Genomic DNA, 25,878 nt, shown 5'->3' with positions numbered 1-25,878 from the left:
TATATATCATTTAATTCGGTAGAGTCTATAAAAGTCAATAAAAATTTATAAACTAAAATCTCTACAAAAGTCTTGTATTAATCTAAATCGAATACACCATTTCTAATGTATATGTGGTTTCCATATATATATATATATATGTTCTATGTGGTTTGGATTTTGAGATTAATTTAATATTTATTGGATTTTGGGATTAATTTAATATTTATTGGATTTTGGATGGAAAGAAAATTTATAAATTAGAAAACCTGCTAATCACGAGTCTGGTCCTCTATATAAATTTTCAATTACAATTATAAGATTAGATCATTTGATTGATAGACCAAAGGTTTTGAATTCCCTCTCATCCTTATGCAATCCCATATGATGGAGTACTATCCTCAAAGGAACAAACCTTTTTGAATTCCCTACCATCGAATTCCTATCGAAATACAATATAGTTTATCAATAAGCCTTTTTGTTTTTTTTTTAATACCTGTAGAATGCTAGAGTACGTAGTATTTTATTTGTACTCAACTATTGTAAATATCGATCACTTATATATAAATGGACATAGACGATGAATCTCTAAAATCGAGGTGTTTTTCAAACAGACTTACATTGAGTTCCTACACTTTTCAGGTATGACAAAACGCTTACATAATATGTTTTTTTGACCCTTTCAAACCTTATATTCTCTATGTTTTGTGCTTCGGATGGTGGTTTAGCATGTGTTAGTGATTCCTAATTGTAGATGAATGTGGAACATACATTGAGTCACATAAGTCAATGACTATATATATATATATATATCAGTCTTTCGATCTCTTGAGATTTGCAATTTTTTTTCCACAAAAATCAGGCGGCTTAGCAATGCATTTTTGCTTTTTCTTCGAATATGACATTAGTTTGTCAGTTTTATTTTTGAGATTTGAGGCTTTGTCTAAAATCTAGGAATTAAAACTTAATTACATACAGCATTTACAAGTTACATTCTATGCACCTTAAGACCTTATAAATTGAACTCATACCTATATTCTAAAAACTGAGCCAATAAAACAGCGCTGCGCTGCAAGAAGTGCTTGGCTGTTATACAGGACTGTATACGACGCTTTTTTATAACAGGACTGTATATATTTGTGAGCTGTGATTTATGATGGCTCAAAAGCTACATAGTGGAGGCATGTTGTCATGTTGGTATCATGTATCCTTTAATAATGTTAATTAATTATTATTCTTCTATTAATAAATGCAAGTTATCAATTAATACATGCTTAGGTATGGAGTTATTGTTTTTAATTATATGCTATTAAAATTTGCAGGGTGGTCAATAATGGAGATCAAGGTGGGTCGGAGGTGGAGGCACTGGGGTTTGTTCCTTGGGGGATTGGCAATGTTTGCGGTGGTGTTGTTTTTCTTGGTTGGTGTTGATGGTGATGGCAATTACGAGAAGACCCCTGTGAGGTTTCTCTCTCTCTCTCTCTCTCTCTCTCTCTCTCTCTCTCTCTCTCTCTCTCTCTCTCTCTCATATTTCAATTCATGACATAGACTCCAAAAATTAGGCAAGACGTCATGCCAATTAAGGCAGGCATGCATGCCAATGGTGTTGATGTATGTTCTCTAGTTAAAGGTATGCAAATAAACCAATAGATCCTTCCTCGCAAGGTTAAGGAGGGTTAATTAATACCCTAGCTCATACGTAATGTTCTCCCGTACGTCACTTTAACATATTAGCTAGGTTGCCATAGGATATATTCCATTTGATGACCTTCTTCAGCCTCCACTAGTATCGGCCAAGGCTTGATCATCTCTATTATTAATTTGAGTTTCTCATTCATTATAATTATTATTATCTTTTAAAATTACTTTTCAAATTTATAACTTACATAAGAGTTTGTTAATAATCATTGTTATATTGAATGACACACACTCTTCTTTTATCTTCTTTTCTCGGCGAAAATACCTCCATCCTAAATAGTATTTAATTAATCAAGAGATAAAGAAGTAGAGTTTTTATTTTGTACGTACTAACTAATAATATTATTTCAGTCGCAGAAGGGCACTAGGGATTGAGGGAGGGGAAGCTTTGACTAATTCAATAGGGATCTTTATTGAAGGACAAAATGAGGCGAAGATGGGAACAAAGACTCCTAATCGGGTAAAATGCATTCCGAGCTCTATTCAATTTTTTTTTTTTCAATAATTTTTAATATATTCTATTATTAAAATATATTTAAATTTTTTTAAATTTTTGGTACCTGAACTTTGAACCTTATCCCAACTAAGTATCTAAATTATTATTTGTCCTAGTTTCATATCTAAACTTTTAATTATTTTGTTCCAAATTGAAATATAATGTGACTTTTGTGAAAAAATACTAACAAAATTTGTTCATATATGTTGCACATGTCTTGTACCTAGGGTCAATTTGGTTTAGTCACCATCCTAGGTTAACTAAAATGCCATTAATTTTAATGCATTATTTGAGAAAGGTCATATTATATACTAAATTAGGACAAAATAAAGTTGAGGTATAAAATTTGGACCAATAATAGTATAAGTACTCAGTCGAGACAAGACTCAAAAGTTCAAATACCCAAATTGAAAAAAAAAAAACCCATATATTTATGTAGCTCCTATACTATATTAGTAGTCAAAATTAACTTTGACTCACAGATGTCGATCAATTGGTCTCTAATTGAATTTATATGTGTCTATTCTGCTTCACATATGAAGATGGGTTTGGACAAGAACTGGGTTTGGTCTTCGTTGTTTGACAACTTTGACTTTGACTATTTTTTAGGTGGTGATGGATAATGGGATTGTTCAACTCACTTTTGCTTATCCCGGTGGAGACATCATTGGAATAAAATACAATGGAATTGACAACGTACTTGAATTCCATAATAAGCCAAGTAATAGAGGGTAACTACACTTCCTTCAATACCATGTAGCTTATTTGCTTATAATGTTTGGCTGGAGTTAACCTTTTTTTTTTGTTAGTGCTCCTATTTACACACTTTTTTTTTTTTTTTTTTGTGCACACATTTTTCTCTTATACACCTTTATTCTCTTTGAAAATTTAAAATTTATCTTTTAACACACCCCTCCAATTACCCTAATACCCCCATTTTATTCAATACACCCCATCTATTCAAACAAAAAAAAAAAACACACACACCCAGTCCCTCTCTCTCTCCTCTTTTCCCGCAGCACCAAAAATTAAAAGTCCTTTGGTTCACCCCCAACATCCATCCTAACACATTTTTTGTATGTTTTAGACCATTTGGAGTGTGAGTTTTTTAGAGTTTTAAGATTTAATTTTCGGGTGGGGGATTGTTAACGTTGCAGGTCGTTCGGCATTGCACTTCTGAAATTTTTCTTTTCATTCGGCAGTCACCAGCCGAACATGACTGAAAGTGTTTGGCATTGTATTTCCGAATGGTTTTCTTGATGTTCGGCACTATAGTGCCGAACCAGTTACGAATATATATATATTTTTTAGTTTTTGGCTGTTTGCTTGGGCGAAAGGAGAGAGAGAGAGAGAGAGAATGGCGGGGCAGGGTGGTGTGGCTGGGTTGGTGCGAGCAGAAGGGCGCGCATGTGGCTTCGACGGTGCTACACGTGAGTGGCTTCGACGGTGCTGTGCGCGAGTGGCTTCGACGATGCTGCACGCGGTGGCTGGAAGGTGTTGTGGCTGGAAGGTGCGGTGGCTAGAAGGTACTGTGGAGGAAGGTGCTGACTGCTGCACGCAGTGGTGCTGCAAGCATAAGGGGAGAGAAGCCAGAGAGAAAGGAGAGAGAGAGAGAGAGAGAGAGAGAGAGAGAGAGAGAGAGAGGATGGTCGCTGGGGGTAGTCTCCAACGAGACGGGGCTGGGTTGGGCTGGGGTGGTCGCAGACAGAGACTAAAATGGGGATTGTTAATGTGTTGGGCAAGGCACAGTTAATTAATTGGGAGGGAAGAGAGAGAGGAGATAAGATGGCCGGGGTGTGTTGGGGAGGATTTTAAGGTCTTTCCATAATAGGATAAATTTGTAAAATTACTAATTAAGTGATGAGAGGTGTGCAAAAAGAAAAAAAAAGGTGTGCAAATAGAAACAATTTTTTTTTTTTTTCTCATAAAAAGATAAAACTTTTTTTTTTATTCAAAAAGAAAGTATTGAACAAACATGACTATATACTAGTCAAAATCCAGTTGATATGTGAGTTAAGATGAAAATATAGTAATCTTTGTTTTATGTAAACATGTTATTTTAGGAAGAAATCTGCCAAATATTTATTTTGTACATATGATTTTTGACATAATATCATAACGTCTAGGTACTGGGACCTTGTCTGGAGCAATCCGGGAGAGAAGATTAGAACTGACTAGTAAATCCTCTTCTTTCTCTACTTTCACTGAAAAATGTTTCTGCTTTTAACTAACATTTTGTACATGATTTATGTCCAGTCTACAAGGAACAAAATTTAAGGTAGTTGCAGCGGGGCCAGAACAAATAGAACTTTCTTTCGCTAACACATATAATGTTTCCCTCCCGCGTGGTGCCACAGTTCCTTTTAATGTAGACAGAAGGTCTGTGGTCTTAACCTTTCTCAATTTTATATATATTTTTTATTTAAAGAGAGGAGAATCAAATTTAGATATAAGAGACAATTCTACTATCTTTTCAACTAAGTTACCTCAACAATTATTTTAATCTTTATCAATTAGAGAGCAAAAAGTATGAAGTAACTTAAACTTAATTTTATGTCAGAAATTCTCTCAACTCAACTTTTCTTTAAACTTTGATGCAGGTATATATTGCAGCGTGGTCGTTCCGGGTTCTATGCATACACCAAATTAGAGCGCCTCGAAGGGTGGCCGGCGGTGGATATGGAGCAAATTAGAATTGTTTTCAAGCTTCAACAGGCCAAGTATGTAGAAAAAGATGAAAATTATTGAATACATGCATATTTAGATAGTATATTGGATACTAATAAAGAGATGAATTCCATTATTTTATTATTAGGGTTATGGGTAATACATCGTGCATATCTAGAAATTACATGTAAATTAAAGGGAACTTATTTACGTGAATTATGTTAATTATGGCAGATTTCGATACATGGCGATATCAGACAACATTCAAAAGGTCATGCCAACAGCCAGAGACACTGCAAATGGCCGGCCCCTTGCCTATCGTGAAGCTGTTCTTTTAACCAATCCAAGCAACCCTGAACTTAGAGGAGAGGTATCACCGGCCCTGGCCATCCTGCATCCTCACTTTTACTTATTTATTTATTTATTTATAATTTTATTATAATTATTTTTTGGGTTTCTTTTTGAAGTCCAAAATAAAAAAAGCCCATGATTGACCAGTTTATTTTTAAAAACACGATACAGGCTAATCTACTTTAATGAGCCGAGCGCTCGGCAATTGTCATTGTCTGACTATGCAACAATAACTATTTAAATTGCATGCATAAAACACCCGTGTTATATTGTTACTAATTGCAATTGTACGACCGTAGTTATTTGCCCAGTTAACAAAAAAAAGATATAGTTGTCCTATTTATTATTGTAACTTTTTAAGTGAACTTAGTTATCATTAAAAGTCTAAAAATAGACTTTATAATCATTATATGTTATTTTCTTTGTATGGTGTGAGCCTTCACGTTTTTAAGTCTCTTGATTATATAATATGGGGTTGCAGGTGGATGACAAGTACCAATACTCAATGGAAAACAGAGATAACAGGGTCCATGGTTGGATTTGTTCTGAGTCTTCTGACCCACCTATGGGCTTCTGGATGATCACACCCAGTGACGAATTCCGTTCAAATGGGCCCATGAAGCAGGAGCTCACCTCCCATGTGGGCCCAACCACTCTCAATGTAAGTCCAACCATCTAGCTCTCTCCCATCCCATATGGGCCATATCAGCGAAAGAAACAAATTTAATTATTTGCCAAATTCACATGATCCAGGCGTTTTTTGGTGGTCATTATGCTGGGGAGGATGTTACGATGAAATTCGAAGAAGGTGAGGCATGGAAGAAGGTTTATGGGCCTGTCTTTGTATATCTTAATTCAGCTCCAAGGGCAAATGAATCCACACTGTGGGCAAATGCTAAGGAGCAGGTAATAATACATACATTCCATTATTACATTTTGTATGTAAGACTTGCATTAATGCAATTCAACTTATTATAGTGACCCTAACCCTAAGATTCTTATTAGATGCATGAAGAAGTCAAAAACTGGCCATACAATTTCATTGAATCCGAAGACTTTCCTAGTTCCGACCAACGTGGATCAGTCGCCGGCCAATTACTAGTAAGAGACCGGTATGTTCCTTAGCACTCCAAGGTTCAACTTTTTTCTTCTATAAAATGTAAATCTATGAGTAAAATGTGTGTTGTGCTCTTGTTTTAGGTACATCAATGAGAGTCTTTTTTGGGCAAGTTCGGCTTATGTGGGATTGGCGGCACCTGGAGATGCGGGATCATGGCAAAGAGAAAGCAAGGTAATTGATCATGACACAAATTAATTTAATTTTCTATTCAATGATGATTTCATTATTCATATTTTGTTTGTTCATACATAACATGTATCAAAATAAATAAATAAATAAATAAATACCCGTTTGATAACGTTTAATTTCATTATTCATTTCTTGCTTGAATATAATCCTCTCAACATTAATGATGTACCCAAATGCCTCCCTAAGGTGAATACTTTTCTTTTTTTGGGCAGGGTTATCAGTTCTGGACTGAAGCTAACAAGCAAGGTTATTTCCTCATTAAAAATGTCCAGCCTGGGAACTATAGTTTGTATGCATGGGTTCCTGGCGTTATTGGGGATTACAAATATGAGGCTAATATTACAATTGAACCAGGTAACTTATCTACCTATACATATGCTATCTTTAAATGGCTTAAAATTTGAGAGAAGAAACAAGTATTGTTATACCATGAAAACCAATTATAATTTATATCATGTTAGAAGCTAGCTTCTTTCTTTTTTGGTCCAAATGCCCAAATGCTGAATGAAGTGTACAAAATAGTTGGTCAATTTTCTGATTATATAATAACATCTCTGACTTCTACATGCAGGAAGTGAAATCAATCTGGCTAATCTTACATTCGAACCTCCAAGAAATGGTCCCACCCTGTGGGAAATCGGCATCCCAGATCGCACTGCTGCCGAGTTCTACATTCCGGATCCAAATCCAACTCTCATGAACAAATTGTTTACGAACAAATTGTTTATGAACAAATTGTACAACAGTCACCCAGAAAAGTTAGTTCTTATTATCAGACTTGAGAACAATTTTTCCGTACTTAGATGCTTAATGATTTGTTTGTATATATGTTCGAAACATTGCACTGCTTACTGCAAGTGAATTTTTGCAAACAGGTTTAGGCAATATGGCTTGTGGCAGCGTTATACAGATTTGTACCCTGACCATGATCTCATCTACAACGTTGGTACTGACAATTATCGTGACGACTGGTTTTTCGCTCATGTAACCAGGTACTTGTTTGGCCTACATAGAAATGTCTATTAATTCATTAACTTTGTAAAGATAAAAGTTAGAACATTCATCCCAAAACTAATTAAAATAGATAGATTGAGAAGCTCAGTGAGACTTCACATTAATTTAATGTGAGATATACTTTCACTGCAGGAATAAAGGAGATAATTACACATATGAAGCAACCACATGGCAGATTGTATTTGAACTTAATAACGTGACGAACCATGGACATTATACACTCCAACTGGCATTGGCTTCAGCTACATATTCAGAAGTGCAGGTATTGTTTATGCAGTGACATCTCATAAATATGATTTTTTTTCTTAGAAAATCTTGTTCAAGTACTCAATCTCTTGGCTAATTGTGTTTGGTAATGTGTTCTAAGGTTCGGTTTAACAACCGGAGCATCTACCGTCCTCATTTTACAACAGGGCTAATAGGGAGGGACAATGCCATAGCAAGGCATGGAATTCATGGTTTGTACTGGTTGTTCAGTTTTGTTGTACCAAGCTATAGACTACATGAAGGAAACAACACCATCTATCTTACTCAATCAAGGAGCAAGGGTCCTTTTCAAGGAGTGATGTATGACTATATCCGACTAGAAGGACCCCCTCAAAGTTAATCAGGGACCAAATTCATGTTCATGATCTCTTCAACCCATTGACACAGCACACAAGTTACAAGCAGTCATGTAGATGCCTCTTCTACAACATAGTTACAAAGATATTCATTTCACTAGCTGATACCAAAAATCAATCCTATATATTCTTCAATTTATTTTCAGTTTTTAGAGCAAGATTAGAACCTAGGCAAAAGTCAATCCCATTCTAGCAGTGTGTACATTTCATTATGAAATTTTTTTCTGATGGTATTGGAGTATATCAATGAAGGGTTAATTTATTTGTCCAGTATTTTATTTCTTCTAAACATGGCACTGCACTACATTTTTCCTTCTAAGAAAATGGCTTGCTTTTATTCTTCCTGAAAGCAAAATGAAACATTAGAGAGTACAAAAGAGAAGCTAAAATGAACTCTGCCACTCATTCAATAATCTGTTTGATACAATGACTAATCACTTAAAGTAGACCATAATCTGTTATGGTCTACTTGATATTTTGGGTTGACGTTATGGCCATGTCGACCCTGTCTCAACTCCATTTGTCGATCATAGAGTTTTTTTTTTTTTTGAGCCTTAAAGGGTGCTTTGGTGTAGAACCATGCATGAACATGAAAAACAAAATCATAAACATGAAGAAACAAATAAGGGGGTTGTAGCAATCATCTAAGAGTATGTACAATGACATGACTAAATGCTATGCTAAAACCCATATATAGTGGAATTGATAAAAAATTTACTGTAATGACATTATTATATGAGAAAATTATAGATTTGGTCCACTTACTTCATAGTTAGTTCAGTTTTAGTCCATGATCTTTTTTAAGTTCGGTTTTAATCTACTTATTATCTAAATTGTTCAGTTTTGATCCATTCCATCTATTTTGGATGGATGACGTTTATTTGAAGGGTAAATATATAATTTATTTATAAAAAATTATAAAATAAAATTAAAACAAAAACAAAAAGAAATAAAAAAATTAAAACAAAACCCAAAACCCCTTCCCGGCCCCAAGCCTTGCCCGACTACCTCCACCCCCACCCAGCCAGGCCAGCCCCTATCCTCTCTCTCTTATCTCTATTTGGTCAAACATAAGTGTCATGTTCCACTCCAGATCTTGAAATCCAAAATGGATCCTGCGCGAAGCAGTTAGCCATTGGGTTTGTCTACTAAAAGTTGGTGGTCAAACACACTTTTAGACCAAGATAGGACTCGTCAACTTTTTGCCTACTGCTGATTTCCTTATGGTTCCCTTGATGTACTTCTAAAATCTAAATTAAAGCAATAGAGAATCATTCAGGTAGAGTTGGTGTCATTGACTATACCGCTTTAGCAGTTCCTTGAAGTTAAATGGGCTAGAAAAATCTGATGCAACATTTTTAGTTTGTGATATAGATACATATATTAGTGATTGTTCTCTGCATGGTCGGACCTCCACCAGTCACCGGCGAACCAGCTCCACCTGCGCGCTGCCACTACCGGGCTCGACAACACCGTCCAAGCCCAGTCTCGGGGAGGGGCTGGCCGGGGTAGGGGTGGGGTGGCCGAAGAGAAGAGAGAGAGAGAGAGAAGAGAGAAAGAAAAGAGAGAGAGAGGAGAGGGGCCGGCCTGGCTGGGTGGGGTTGGGGGCCGGGGCTGGGTTGGGTGGGGGTGGAGGTGGTCGAGCAAGGCTTGGGGCCGGGAAAGGGTTTTGGGTTTTGTTTTAATTTATTTATTTATTTATATTTTTGTTTTAATTTTAATTTTGTTTTATAATTCTTTACGAAGAAATTATATATTTGTCCCTCAAATAAACCTCATTCATCCAAAATAGACGAAATGAATCAAAATTGAACAAGCTAGATAATAAGTAAACTAAAACCGAACTTAAAAAAGATCATGGACAAAAAATGAACTAGTTATGAAATAAGTAGACTAAATCTGTAATTTTCTCTTATTATACTTAGCATTTGCTATGTTAAAGCTATATATTGAATGTTATTGTAGATGACAATAAACTTGTGACCCCAAATCTAAAAAAACATGTGAGGAAAGAGAAAATTAGTATTGGTAATTGGTGGAAGTTGATTGGTTGAAAAGAGATAGAAGAGAGAGGTTGTTGAAAATGTGGGTTTGGCAAGAGAGAGAATTAATTCATGTGGGTGTTGGAGTCAATGTTTTATACACATGGTTTGCCTTTATTGGTTGAACACAAAGATTATAACTTTTGTAAATTGTAACATTGGAAGGAAAACCACAAAAGATATAACAAAAGCTAAAAATATAGCTTTTAGCTTTTCACATTATACATGCTCTAAGGTGGCTGTAGCCAAGGAATAAAATTTCGGGTTTCGAGGAAATTTCGATGGAAATTTCGATGGAAATTTCGACGGAAATTTCGAAGATTTTTAAATTTCGACAAAAATTCGACGGAAACGATGGAAATTATTATCAAAATACGGAAATTTTGAATGAAACTTCACAATATGTTTATTTAACATATTATCTACTACATTGATAAAAAACATTGAAAAAAACCAAATTATATGGTAGGTTTCATGTGATATGTGATGAATATAATGCGCGCTGGAGGCAAATACTGTTAAAAAAATGCTTCACTAATTAATAATTACTTCAATAACACCTCAATTTTATTTTTACTATAATATTGCCACATGAATTACAAAAGTAATCAATACCACATAGAGTTTCTAGGAGGTTCAAAATTTCCGCTGTCTTCAGTATCATCATGTCCAGAGTAGGTGTAATGTGAAGAATAATCATCCCAAGATACTTCTCCAGCATAATTTTGCATGTAATTGCCAACATGCCAACCATATGGATCAGGAACCTGTTGTGGTTGAATTTGCCCATAAGCATACTCATTTGAAGAGTTTGTCTCTTGTTGTGCCAATGAGTTACTATCAGACTCAACCAAGTAAGGCAGATGTGGTGGGTAGAATATTGGAGGGTTTTGCCCATAATTGTAATTGTCACTTCCTACCCCCATAGAGCCAAAAGTGGTGGATAATGAATCATCTAAATTCCTAATAACAAAAAGACATACACAGTAACACAAGAACAATAACAATTAACAAGAGAGTTAAATTCTATATTAATATCATATCAGTATATCACCAAGAAATTAATATCATATTAGTCATTAACTTATTACTAATTAGTAATTTCATATCATATTGATATTACCAATTGGCAATTCCATATTACTAATTTGTAATTTCATATCATATCACCAATTTCATTTCCATATTACTAATTTCATATTAATTATTAATTTATTACCAACTCCATATTAATTTCACTAATTCTAAATTACCAATTCGGGAATTCCATACATCATACATCATACATATTAGATTATTACTATTAACAAATCATACAAATTCCATATTAATTATTAACAAATCATACCAATTCCAATTCCAATTCCAATTCCATATCATATCACCACTTTCAACTTCCATAGTTCCATATCAATATTTATATATCATACAAATTACACAAATCATACAAATCAAAATCAACCTAAAATTATACAATCAATTCCAAAATTATACGATTAAAAATTCAAAATTAACCCAAAATCATACAAATTATACAAAACAAAATCAACCCAAAATCATAAAATTAATTCTAAATCTATATAAATCAACCCAATATCAATATAATTTATCTTATATAAATCAACCCAAAATCATACAATTAATTCTGATCCTTAAATATTAATAGGTAATGAAGTAATGAACTAATGATAAATTGATAATATATTCTAAATTTATAACTTTGTAAGTTTGTAAATTGTAAATTTGTAAGTGACTAACTGACTAATCAACCGATTCAACCCAAACTTAAGTAACTTTGTAACTTAAATATTAGTATATTAGTATATTACTTAGACAGCACACACTAATGACAAATGTTGAAACGTTTTTTGTAAACTTCATGCCCAATATTAATTTATTAAATCTGAATGTCTAAATTAGGGATAATATCAATATGTATTGCGTGTCGAATTCTGCAAAGGAGGATGGTCGAATTTATCCACTAGCTCCACGCCTCCACTCAATATTTACTTCTGAATAAATTAATTGCATTGATAATTTGATATGTATAAATCTGAACCATTCAACCATCTAGTGCGCAAGTTATAAACTTATACTTACAGTAAGTAAGTTCAGTAACAAACTAACAAATCAACCCAAATAGGCAAATACCCAAAATCCAAACTGATTTCGGGGTTCAGAACAGAGCAGTCCGAAGGTGGCCGGAGACAGAGCAAATACCCAAATAGGCCGAAGGTGGCCGAGACAGAGCAGTCCGAGACAGAGCAGTCCGAAGGTGGCCGGAGACAGAGAGAAGAGAGAGATCGATGACTTCGGCCTTCAGTCCAGTCCGAGAAGACGGAGGAGAGAGGCGAGCCGGCGGCGCTGCAGATGGAGAGAGGCGAGCGACGGCGTTGCAGATCGACAGAGGCGAGCGACGGCGCTGCAGATCGAGAAGGGTGTGCGACTGGCCGACTGTGCAGGTGAGAAAATGAGGGTTAGTGGGTTACGGGTTAGGCTGGTTAGCTGGGTAACTGGGTTAGCTGGGAAATTTCGTGGAAATTTCCCTAAATTTCCACGAAATTTAAGCGAAATTTCCACGAAATTTCTCTCAAATTCAGAAAATTTTGCATTTAAGGGTATTCGAAATTTCACTCGAAATTTCGGCGAAATTTCGAATATTTCGGCGAAATATTCCGAAATTTTGTCAAATACGTGTTAAAATTTCGGTACCCCTTAAAAACGAAATTTTCGGCGAAATTTCGCCGAAAATTTCGAAATTTAAACTCTTGGCTGTAGCAACTATCTAAGGGTAATTTAGTCTGAAAATTGTCCAAAGAGTCATAAAATAAATTTTAAAAAAAGAAGTTATAAAAATAATTTGCTCTAAAAAAATAGGTTACTAAGTTAAATTTTCCAATAGGATATTATTGGCCAAAGTTTATGTTACCAAAAATGATTTTTTTTTTTTTTGTTTTTGTTTAACTTGATATCTCAGTACAAGTAGAAACTTTATTGAAGGCACATTCCAACCTCCACATAGTAAGACGGTAAGATGAACAATCATCCATGCAGGCCCAATCAACCATCATCTATTATTCAAATCTACCAAACGAAATCAAACTGACCCATACAAGTTGCACATTTTTCCCAAACAGCATTTGGATCTCCTGGCAGCAATAATGAAACCAATCAGCAAAGCCCCAAAATCGTATCTGGATTTGGGTTCTTCTCCAGCCCATCAACACATCGCTTGCAAAATGAGAAACTAGCTTGCCCACTCTATTGTAACAGATGTTGATCTTTGAGCGTGCCACGTCATCATGTAAAGGAAGTTCTCATTTAAAAAGGGTTGGTGTAAAACCTATCTAAATGAAATAATGGATATGTGGACATTTAAAAAGATTGTGTCCTTGTCCAACTACTCTCCCTGAGGGATTAGCTGTCTAATTAACTCACCCCCATCTTTCACCCACTCACCGAAGCACCAGCCTTGAATCCCCATTCCCCACCACGATCCCTATGCATGGCCTCTACAATCTATGCTCAATTAATTAATGTCTGGCTACTGCCTACAGTATTAAATTATTAATTCCTGATATCATAAACTTACAATTTAACTCCTCTTACCTCAACTTACTTGAAATGACCTACCACAACGGCATATCAAACTATGAATCCCATATTATGTTAAAAAGTAGGGTAAATATGACCATTTTACTTTTTCATAATTTATATATCTTTATTGTTTTGCGTACTAGTACTGGTTCTTTTGAGAGTATCTGTGGGACTTATAACTATAATAATGTGTACTACTAAAGACGTTAACTACAATCTTAAATTTTTGCATCCTAATTGAAGTGATAGTATTTTATTTGTCAACATCTCAAGTGTTAATTTTATTGATCATTTAATCTTTATATGTAAATGGTTTATGAATTATCTAATTTTTTATAATGATGATTTTTTAATAAAAATTTAAAAAGTTGACGGTTCATATTGTTGAAATTTTATATGAAATGGGCATCATTGAAATATTGTGTCAAAAATAAGATGTCACGAATCTGCTCCCATTAATAAATATAGACTTGCCATACACACAAATAGTTTATTAACATTAAATATTGGTGTTTTAGTTTTATAAAAAATAACTCTAGGGTCCATTTGGTTCAAGATTTAGAGGCCTAAATTGCATTCTCACTGTTGGTAAATACATGGAAGGAAATCAATTCTTAGTCAAAAGAAATCTAATGCATTTATTGAGGGAAAAATGACACCCTTGCTCCAGCTTAGGTTTTATTTTTTCACTCTTGAGAAAATATTTATTACTTTTTTTTTAGGTAAATTAACTTTACTATTATTTTAAAATGTCATCCCTATTGTCATTCATTAATTAAATAATCGATAAGGGTATAATTAGAAAATTGACACTTTTTATTTTTAATTTCTGCACAACACAAATATGAGAATGATTTACTTTTTTAAGATTACCAAATACAAAAAAAGAAACTTTGCATTCTCTCTTTTCTGAAAAATGCAAAAGAAATTAATTTTCCTAAACCAAACCGGCCAAAGTTACCAACAAAAGAAAATGAATCTAAAAGTTGAGGGTTGACTGTATAATAAGCCTAGAAAAAAAGAAAAAGAAAAAGGCGGTTGTTGGCAAAAACATTCGTCTTTGACTCTTCAACGAGAACTCGAGGAAAAAAGTAGTGATTAAAATTCATTTGAGTGGAAAATGACATATTTCTCTAGAATCAGCTAAAAAAAATCCGTCTGTGGCGATACTCATAAAATGTCCATGAAAACAGTTGTAAGGTCACGGATCACCCAAGAAAACGGGAATATGTGTAATTTCAAAGAGACAAATACCCTTCGGCTTTCCATTAATTAGCTCACCCAATACGTCAGCGGTCAGCCCAGCCCAAAACCAAAAAGGCAAAACCCAGCACCTCCACCACCACATCCTCACTATATAAACACACACACCCCTTCGCAGTTTGCACTGGCCATTCACTACCCTCACTCACCCACTCAGACCAGCATTTATTCCAAGAAGAAAAAAAAAGAAGAAAAAAAATGGCGAAATCTCCAGAGGAAGAACACCCCAAGAAGGCCTTTGGTTGGGCTGCCAGAGATTCCTCTGGTGTTCTCTCTCCCTTCAAATTCTCAAGAAGGTTGTGATATTTTCTGGGTTTGATTTTGTTTATGCTTTTCTGGGTTTGGTTTTGTTCATTTTCAGGATCTGGGTTTTTTTGATTTGTTGTCTGAAAAATTGAACTGATCTATCTGGTTTTGCAGAGAAACGGGAGAGAAAGACGTCGCGTTCAAGGTGTTGTACTGTGGGATCTGCCATTCGGACCTTCACATGGTCAAGAATGAGTGGGGCTCTTCTTTCTATCCTCTGGTTCCTGGGTAAGTAGTTATGTCTATCAATCTGCTAAAAATCATAGTTCAATTAGTTTAATTGTTGATTTTCTATTTGGTTAGTAGGAGCTATTGAAATATTGCATGGAATCAACTCGATAGAACCATAGTTTATAAGATTCTACGTTGGCATATAAACTGTTCAAGGAAACAAAACCCATGATTACGATGTACAATTTTAACTTTTTAAGGATTAAAAAAATAATACTTTTGCAGAAATGTCCAAATACTAGATTCTGGGTTCCTCTAAATAATAATTAAATGGTTGTCCTCTTGCTTTTTTTTCATCCACAAATAAATAGTTGGACCCAAATTTTGGGCCGGGGTCCGTTAATTTTTAACTTCGCTGGATCTTTCACAAAAGTGATATTTTTTAAAGCAAAAAAATAAAATAAAATAATGGCTATGTACAGACAAAATTGAATGCATGTGTATGTGACGATCATACTTATACCATAACTGTTGTTGCACTATAAAAAATAATAATCTTATCCTTATATTGGTAATCAAAACCCATGTTAACAACCATTGAATATGGGTTCTTAGCAAAAAATCAACCATCATGGGTCCCCTGAACTAAAGAGCTGGGTCATCAGAGAGCCATGATTTGATTGTTGACAACAACAGAACTAGGGGTTTTTATGGGGGAGGGCTAATGGAGTAAAAAGATGGAAGAGCAGGCTAAGAGTTTGAGAGGTTATTCCTTTTACCATGAAAATTAAGGATGAAGTCAGCTTTTTGCTTGTGTGTTAATGGGGGCTGCAGGGATTAATCCCGAAAGGGCAGGACTACAGAGTAGAGCCTCGAGTAGGGCAGTCGGGTGGGGCTTAATATATGCTGGTGTGAGCTTAGATAGGTGGGGTAGAATTTAAAAATATTAACATATGTGTGATATTCTTTGTTTTTGTTTTTGTGTTTTTTCTTTGGGGCCCAAGGGCTGCACAGGCCAACTTATATATAGTTCCACACTTTATTGCTATAAGTAAAAAACTTGATGCTTGATCAACAAGCTTTTTTCAGAATCATTCAACTCTATTAGTTCAATTGACTTGCCTGAACTACTACAATTTTAAATATACTTCTAGGGAGGTGCAGTTTTGGAAGTAACCAGTTTATATTTACCCATGTATTTTTTCTTTTAGGAATATTTTGATGATGCAAGATGCAAAACTCTGTAATTATAATGTACCATCGATCTTAGATGTCTAAACTGGCCTTCAAATTGTCAATCAGTAACTTATTGTAATAATCTTATGCACCTTATAGTTTCAATATATGTCGCCAGCACCGCATGTAATTTAGCCCTATCTTGTGTTCAATTTGAGTAACATGCTAGGACACATGTAATCACTTTTTACCAATGAACTTAGTATCCCACTTGGATTATGCTATCCGTTTGAATAATCAATGTGAACTTAATTAATTGGGCAATGCAGGCATGAGATTGTTGGTGTAGTGACAGAGATAGGGAGCAAAGTAGAAAAAATCAAAGTTGGAGACAGGGTAGGTGTTGGATGCATGGTTGGAGCTTGCCGATCATGTGATAGTTGTGCCAACCACCTAGAGAATTACTGCCCTAAAATGATACTTACTTATGGTGCCAAGTACCTTGATGGAACCACCACATACGGAGGTTACTCTGACATCATGGTGGCAGATGAGCACTTTGTAGTCCGTGTTCCGGAAAACCTACCTCTTGATGGTGCTGCTCCTCTGCTGTGTGCTGGGGTTACAACTTACAGTCCCTTGAGATATTTTGGACTTGACAAACCTGGTATGCATGTGGGTGTGGTTGGCCTAGGTGGTCTAGGCCATGTGGCTGTGAAGTTTGCCAAGGCCATGGGGGTTAAGGTTACGGTGATCAGTACCTCCCCTAATAAGAAGGAGGAAGCTATTGAACATCTCCATGCTGATTCATTTGTAGTCAGTAGTGACCAAGCTCAAATGCAGGTTATTATTTGAACAAGTTAACTTGACGACTTTAAGTACTTGATTGTGATGTGTGTAGAGTGACCTAACGTTGCTCTGTTGCTTTTGTAGGCTGCTATGGGCACAATGGATGGTATTATTGACACAGTTTCTGCAGTCCACCCTCTCATGCCTTTGATTTTTTTGTTGAAGTCGCATGGAAAGCTTGTTATGGTTGGTGCACCGGAGAAGCCTCTTGAGCTACCAGTTTTTCCATTGATCATGGGTAAGCATTCGGTTGAGTAAATGATGATTGAAGATTGTTTATTGAGATAATATTTTATACAAGTACTTGGAAAGGAAATGATCACCCGTGTGCAACTAACTGCTGCAGTAGTTGGCTTTAATGTTGGCATTCATATATTAACAATTGTTTTTCTGCAACACAGGAAGGAAGATAATAGCTGGTAGTTGCATTGGAGGTATGAAGGAGACACAAGAGATGATTGATTTTGCAGCCAAGCACAACATAACTGCTGACATCGAGGTTATCCCAATTGATTATTTGAACACTGCCATGGCGCGCCTTGTCAAAGCAGATGTCAGATACCGATTTGTCATTGACATTGGAAACACACTGAAATCTAGCTCTTAGATTTTGAATTCCATGCTGGATCAATGGTGGGTTGAGACTGCTAATTAAATTTGATTTAGGAGCTTTGTTGTCTACTATATATGTGTTTTGGAAAAACTGCTACATTAATTATGAGCACAGTGCCATTGTCTGAGACTTCTAAATTTCTAGTAAATGAAATTAATATGTTTATTTGAAAAATGAGGTTTTGGTCTGTATTGTTTGCATGAAATTAAATTTCGAAAATTTTTTTTTTTTTTTTTTTTTTTTTTTTTTTAAGGTTTCGAAATATTACCGAAACGAAATTATCGAAATTTTGTTAAAAGTTTTTCAATTTTTTTAGTATAAATTTCTAACGAAATCAAAATTTCGGAAAAATTTTAATATTTTTGAATTCTCGAAATCCAAAATTTAATTCTTTAATTTGTAATTCTTCTGTTCAAGGTGTGAGCCACAAGAGGGTTGGAGGCCTCTCTCTTCTTATGGAACATGGGCAGAGTAACATGTTTTTTTTGAGGAGAAGTAACATGTTTTTAAGCTCATGTGAAAACTTGAACTTGGCTTATGTGTTTTCATCCCATATATCCATCCCATGCTATTTTATTTAAGGAAAATGGGCAGAGTAACAAGTTACTAGGGGTAGATTCATGATATTTTATTTTTGACATAAGTTTTGACACAATATTTCAATGGGGCATACTCAAGAAATTCAATTTCGAATTTCGAAGAAATTTTGAAGATTTTTAAATTTCGACAAAAATTAGACGGAAACAACGGAAATTGCTATCAAAATATGAAATTTTTTAATAAAACTTTACCATATGTTTATTTAACATATTATCTACTAAATTGATAAAAAATATTGAAAAAATTAAATTATATAACAAGTTTTATGTGATATAAGATGAATATAATGCGCGCTGGATCAAATACTATTTAATAAAATTAGTATAATGAATAAACAAAATTAATATTTTTTTATACTGTATAATTTAATTATATATTAAAATCTAAATCCTAATACTCTATATATTCTATATATATATATACCATATTACTCTTTATATTTTATAATCTATACATTAAACCCTATATACTCTATATTCTTTAGGATATTAGGTTTTAGGCTCTTTAGGATATTTTAATTATTTTTTTATATAGAAACGTATTAAAGTTTAAAGTTTAAAATAACTAAACGAAATTTCAAACCTTTTTTTTTCTTTCCAATTGCCCAAAGGCCACAAACCTCCCCTCATTTTTTTTTCTTACTTTTTTTCCCCGTACCTCTCTCTTCAGTCATTTTTTTTTTTTTTAATCTTTCCTTCCTTTTTCCCCGTGCCTCTCACCTAGCCAAGCTTTGTCTTCACTAAGTGTAACAACTCAAATTTTGGCTTATGGTAATTTTGTTACTTAAATTTTTTAAATTTTTTTTAAGGTTTGTTTAAAGGAATTAGAAATTTCTTTAAATTTATTTTAACTAATTTAGACCTTTGGTTGTGGTTCTAGAGTTTAGTTGTATGAAAATTAATTTTAGAAAATAAAAATTCAAGAATTTAGCGATTATTAGTTTTTCAGAATTAAATTATAAGAGTTGGATTTTTCATAATTTTTTTTTGAAAGCAATTTGACTATTTTGAGGTTATAGGAAATTAGTACTCATCAATACAAGTTTGTAGAATTTTTCAGTGAATTATTTGGAGTCTCGAGCTATTTTTTGTTAATTTCTAAAGTTGGAGCAAATAAAAATTATGAAAATTTCGATAATTTTGATGAAATTTTTCTGAAAATTTATTAAACATGTGTTTCGATTTTGGAAATCCAAAACTCAGTACAACCCACACTCACCCATAAACAAAATTAGAACAATATTTCCCCAAAAAAATTGTCAGTGTACTTGTCAAGGCTTACAATTATTCAAATCCTCGTCATTGTTGTCAAGGCCCGATGTTTTTTGGACTGTAGTGCAATCAATCCTTATATGGTTTCATGTGAGATTCCTCCTTTCTTTGTTTGATTCGGGGGAGGGGAGAGCAAAATTCAAACTCTTACTACGTGTGTCAATAAAGTGCATTCGTCTCTTACAAATTTGGCACAACAATAAATGATATTTGTTTTTGAAAACGTCAAATTTTGGGAGATTCAATATGAGAAATTTAAAAAATTAATCTAAATTAAAGTAAAATAAAGATTTTTAACCTTTTTTTTTAATTTTTAAAAATTTTAGCTCTTGAGTAATGTTCGAACTTTTTTGAAAAGTGCTCAAACACCCCTTGTGCACTACTCGAGGGAGGTTTGAGCACTTCTTGATGGGAGCTCGAACGCTACTCGAAGGTTAAATTTCAAAATATTAAAAAAAAAGAGTTAAAAATCTTTAATGACAATCAAAATGAATTAGCTTTCCAAATTTCTCATTACATTTTACTAAATTTAATTAATATCTTAGCTATATAGATGTGTCACACAAAAATAGCATTTTCCATCAGATGTGTTAAGGTTGTCACACAAAATAGCAATTATTTTTTCTTGGTTGAAAACCAAAAAGTTGATTCAGACCAGAAAAAAAGTCAAGGATCGAAGTTGGATTATGTGAACGGCCCTCTTTGACTTTCCATTAGACTCCCTAAAGACTAGCACTTCACAATTGCTAGTTCCCCACCCTCACCATATCACTCTCTATGCATATATATATAAAAGGTTGAAAATTCACTTTAATTAGATGGTGCATGTTATATACTTACAAGAAAGTAAATGGCGAAATCTAGAGACCAAGAACACCACAAGAAGGCCTTTGGATGGGCTGCCAAAGATTCATCTGGTATTCTGTCTCCCTTGATATTTTCAAGAAGGTTATTAATTATTCCATGCATCTTCTCCATACAATTCTTGTTTGATTCATTTATCGTCTTCTTTTCAAACCAAAATTTGCCTAACTTTTGGTTCTTAGGAAATACAATGAAGTTGAAGAAGATGAATAAAAAAGATTAAATTTAAATCAATATCCATTTGGCTTATGTTGTTCATGCCTCAGTAGCATGCGTGAACCAATTAAACTTGTTTCGTTTATCTTCATATATATAATGTTGAGAGCGCATCCCATGTTGAAAATGTGAAATCATGCCTTATAATATATAATGTACGTTCATAGTTTCAATGTCCACCAATTACCAATTGGCTTTTTGTTGTTTATGCACTAATTTCTTTATGGTATCAAAAGACAATCTATGTGTCAGACCCAATGACCACTCATGTTCATTACTCAATATAAGTGGTCAATGTGTTCAACTCATGTCACGCGACATATATATAATCTTATTGTACTGATTTGATTGCAGGGAAACGGGAGAGAAAGATGTGGCATTCAAAGTATTATACTGTGGAATCTGCCACTCGGACCTTCACTCGATCACGAATGACTGGGGCAATACTATCTATCCTATGGTTTCAGGGTACGTATATAGTTATATATTGTCTACCACTTATTAACAACTAACTTAGAAATGTCAATTGGGCTATGCATGCAGGCATGAGTTTGTTGGTGAAGTGAAAGAGGTTAGGAGCAAAGTACAAAAATTCAAGGTTGGAGATAGGGTAGGCGTTGGGTGCTTGGTGGGAGCTTGCGGATCTTGTGATAGTTGTGCTAACAATGTTGAGAATTACTGCCCCAAACTGATACTCACATATGGTGCCAAGCACCATGACGGAACCACCGCATATGGAGGTTACTCTGACATCATGGTGGCCGACGAGCACTACGTAGTCCGTGTTCCAAACAACCTACCTCTTGATGGTGCTGCTCCTCTGCTATGTGCCGGGATTACAACTTACAGCCCCTTGAAATATTATGGACTTGACAAACCTGGTATGCATGTGGGTGTAGTCGGCCTAGGTGGTCGAGGCCATGCATGTGGCCGTGAAGTTTGCGAAGGCCATGGGGGTTAAGGTTACTGTGATCAGTACTTCCCCTAATAAGAAGGAGGAAGCAATCCAACGACTCAGATGCATTTTTGGTCAGTCGTGACCAAGATCAGATGCAGGTGATTATTTGAACAAGTTTCCATATTGAATTTAAGTAGCTAGATTAATGTCATGTGTGTAGGGTGACCCAACATTTTGTTGTTTACTGTTTAGATGGTATTATTGACACGGTTTCTGCAGTCCACCCTCTCATGCCTTTGCTCGGTTTGTTGAAGGCTCATGGAAAGCTTGTTATGGTTGTGTACCAGACAAGCCTCTTGAGCTTCCAAATTTTCCTTTGATCATGGGTAAGCATATGACAGAGAACTCACCTCTATCATTACTTACTCTTACCATTTGGTTGAATTGTTGAATAGTAGAAAATTAGGATTGTTTCATTAGAGAATAAACACAAGTACTTGGAAAGAGAAAAGATTATATACCCTTGTATAGCTAATTATTTATTCAGAAAGTTGGCTTTTACCTGTTGACATTCACATCTTATCCTTCTGGCTGTGAATTTTGAGATGGATTGTGTATAACAACTATTTGTTCTGCAATTATAGGAAGGAAGATAGTAGCTGGTAGTTGCATATATCGGAGGTTTGAAGGAGGCACAAGAGATGATTGATTTTGCTGCCAAGCACAACATAACAGCTGACATCGATCGAAGTTATCCCAATTGATTATTTGAACACTGCCATAGAGCGTCTTGCCAAAGCAGATGTAAGATATCGATTTGTCATTGACATTGGAAAGACATTGAAGCCTACCCCTTAAATATTTCTTCCCAAACTAAATTAAGCATTGGATACATGTGGAATTGTATTTGATTTTTATATATAGGTAGTCTCAAATTAATTTTGTTCTTTGCTATCTGTTTTTTTGAACATTTCGTCACATCACAAACACCATGCATGATGCATGTGATATATAAGATGGATTTTGAGAATTAAATTTCGGATAACTCTCCTCTCTTTCTATTTTTCCCTCCCGGGCCTTCTATATATCTCTCCTCCCATCTAATATCGATCTGTTTGATCTACCATACGCACACGCGCGGTGACTGGTGACCTTTCCACAATGTGAACTTGAATATATTGTGGTGATTTATTTGGCTTTTAAATAAACATAAGTTTTCTTTGACCTTAATAACATGTTTTGCCTAAGGTGATATAAGGTCAGAACTCATACCAAAAAAATAGCCACGATAGTGGGGTGGGTTATGTGAATGGCTAGCCCTCTTTGACTTTCCATTAGCGAAATTAAACACGTACCCTAAAGACTAGCACTTCACAATATTTGGTAGCTGCTACTTGCTACCCCCACCATCTCTCTCTCTCTGCTCACTACCCTCACTCTTTTAAGGTTTCATGTTCACTTTAGTTGGGTGAGAAATTAAATGGCGAAATCTCCAGAAGACGAACACCCCAAGAAGGCCTTTGGATGGGCTGCCAGAGATTCATCTGGTGTTCTCTCTCCCTTCAAATTCTCAAGAAGGTTATTAATTAGGATTAATTATTCCATCTTCGATCTCCACCCAATTCTTGTTTGATTTATTTACCGCTCTCTTTCAAAACTAGGAATTGTAACGTTTGCTTCGTATGAAATACAATGATCGACATTGAAGAACTTGAAAAGAATAAAAGTGATTTAATAATTTAAAATCAAACCAATTTTGTTGCAGGCAAACGGGAGAGAAAGATGTGGCGTTCAAAGTATTGTATTGTGGGATCTGCCATTCGGACCTTCACGCGATCAAGAATGAATGGGGGAATTCTACCTTTCCTCTTCTTCCCGGGTATGTAGTCATATCAATATGCAACTTAACCTTATATATGCAATTTTTTTTTTTGGCCATTAACCTTATATATGCATTTAACTAAGAGTTTTCGACCAAAAAAACTAAGAGATAACCAAAAACTAAGACAAAAATTGTGCGGATCGGAATTACATTTTTTTTACATTTTTTTTTTTTTGCAATGTAGTTATACTTATATTTCTAACCAAAAAAATAAAAATCTAAATCTTAAAACTCATAAATCTCCTAAAATCTACTAAATCATACCTAAATACACACGTATTATAAGCCCATCGATTGGTGCTATTGCAACGCAGGCGTCATTGGTTTCCTTATATATTAAAAAACTATACACGCTCACTTTTGAGTGTCTTTAAAAGTTTTCGGGCTTTTGCAGTAGTTTAGTATTTAATCAAATGTGAATTTATATATTGGGCAAGAAATGCAGACATGAGATAGTTGGTGAAGTGACAGAGGTAGGGAGCAAAGTAGAAAAAATGAAGGTTGGAGATAAGGTAGGTGTTGGATGCTTGGTGGGAGCTTGCCATTCTTGTGAGAATTGTGCAGACAATCTTGAGAATCACTGCCTCAAATGGATACTCACCTATAATGCCAAGTACCATGACGGAACCATGACATATGGAGGTTACTCCGACTTCATGGTGGCCGACGAGCACTATGTAATCCGTATTCCAGACAACCTTCCACTTGATGGCGCTGCTCCTCTGCTATGTGCTGGGATTACCACTTACAGTCCCCTGAGATATTTTGGACTTGACAAACCAGGTATGCATGTGGGTGTGGTTGGTTTGGGTGGTCTAGGCCATGTGGCTGTCAAGTTTGCCAAGGCTATGGGTGTTAAGGTTACAGTCATCAGTACCTCCCAAAATAAAAAGGAGGAAGCTATTCAAAATCTCCATGCCGATTCATTTTTGGTCAGCCGTGACCAAGATCAGATGAAGGTGATTAATTTTGTATGAACAAATTTCCTTAATCACTTTAATTAAGTAGATTAATGTCACATGTGTACGTTGTTTTGTTGATTTTGTAGGCTGCCATGGGCACAATGGATGGTATCATTGACACGGTTTCTGCAATGCACCCGCTTCCGCCTTTACTTGGTTTGTTGAAGTCTAATGGAAAGCTTGTTTTGGTTGGTCTCCCAGAAAAGCCTCTTGAGCTTCCCGCTTTTGCTTTAGTTATGGGTAAGCATATCGCTTCTGTCAATCGGTTGAATTTATAAAAGAAAATTATACATGAGTTGTTGTTTTTTCAGAGAATAAACACAACAACTTAGAAATGATTGAAAGGACGTACATTCATAGCTGGCTGGGCAATTGAATTGGATGATTTTGTATTAACTGTGTATTCTGGAACAGGGAGGAAGGTAGTAGCTGGAAGTTGTATAGGAGGTTTAAAGGAGACACAAGAGATGATTGATTTTGCAGGCAAGCACAACATAACAGCTGACATCGAAGTTGTCCCTATTGATTATTTGAACAAGGCCATGGAGCGCCTTGCCAAAGCAGATGTCAGATACCGATTTGTCATTGATATTGGAAAGACATTAAAGCCTCCCTCTTAAATTTTGCCCCCCAGACTAAATAATTAATGGCATGATGAGGATAGAAATTGTGTTTGATTTTTTGTAGTCTCAAATTTTGTTGCTTGCTATCTGTTTTGTGAACATTCTTCACATCATAAGCACCATATATGCATGTTATAGGATCTTTTTTAATAAATAAGTACCCAAAATGATTTCTTGATTTGAGAATTTAATTTCAGATGAGGTTTTGGTCTGCCCTTTTTACAATTCTATAGTTGAGCCACAAGAAGATATATTGTAATGAACTTTGAACTATGACTCGATCGTGAATGTGGTCTTAAAACTTTAAAGTCACTCAATGTGACCCTAATAATTTAGAACCGTACATCATTGTGGTTTCGGTGCCTAATCAATTAATGTAAGTCGCAAACTTTGGTCTCTAAACTTTAA

At 35.0% G+C, this 25,878-nt stretch overlaps 2 protein-coding genes and 1 pseudogene across 3 annotated transcripts; all 3 read left to right on the top strand.

The window, feature by feature from the left end:
- The first annotated feature begins 15,146 nt into the window (after nucleotides 1-15,146).
- LOC147284198 (putative mannitol dehydrogenase) lies at nucleotides 15,147-18,386 on the top strand. The gene is made up of 5 exons (XM_086245442.1): nucleotides 15,147-15,335; nucleotides 15,460-15,573; nucleotides 17,022-17,535; nucleotides 17,626-17,779; nucleotides 17,943-18,386. The coding sequence occupies exons 1-5, from the start codon at nucleotides 15,238-15,240 to the stop codon at nucleotides 18,146-18,148; spliced, it is 1,086 nt and encodes a 361-aa protein (XP_086101568.1). The 5' UTR covers nucleotides 15,147-15,237; the 3' UTR covers nucleotides 18,149-18,386.
- A 2,107-nt stretch (nucleotides 18,387-20,493) lies between these two features.
- Nucleotides 20,494-22,861, top strand: LOC147284197 (putative mannitol dehydrogenase; annotated as a pseudogene). Its single transcript, XR_015122357.1, has 4 exons — nucleotides 20,494-21,573; nucleotides 21,649-22,177; nucleotides 22,256-22,389; nucleotides 22,648-22,861. The product of XR_015122357.1 is annotated as a putative mannitol dehydrogenase (transcript).
- Nucleotides 22,862-23,483: 622 nt separating this feature from the next.
- Nucleotides 23,484-25,467, top strand: LOC147284196 (putative mannitol dehydrogenase). The gene is made up of 5 exons (XM_086242945.1): nucleotides 23,484-23,581; nucleotides 23,769-23,882; nucleotides 24,331-24,844; nucleotides 24,934-25,087; nucleotides 25,262-25,467. Exons 1-5 carry the CDS (start codon nucleotides 23,484-23,486, stop codon nucleotides 25,465-25,467), a joined length of 1,086 nt encoding a protein of 361 aa, XP_086099071.1.
- Nucleotides 25,468-25,878: the final 411 nt, after the last annotated feature.

This window comes from Dryas octopetala, chromosome 5 (assembly GCF_963921425.1).
Source record: "Dryas octopetala chromosome 5, drDryOcto1.1, whole genome shotgun sequence".
Lineage (NCBI taxonomy): Eukaryota > Viridiplantae > Streptophyta > Magnoliopsida > Rosales > Rosaceae > Dryas > Dryas octopetala.
The sequence above is the reverse complement of the archived record's forward strand: the minus strand, read 5'-3'. Positions and strand labels throughout refer to the sequence as shown.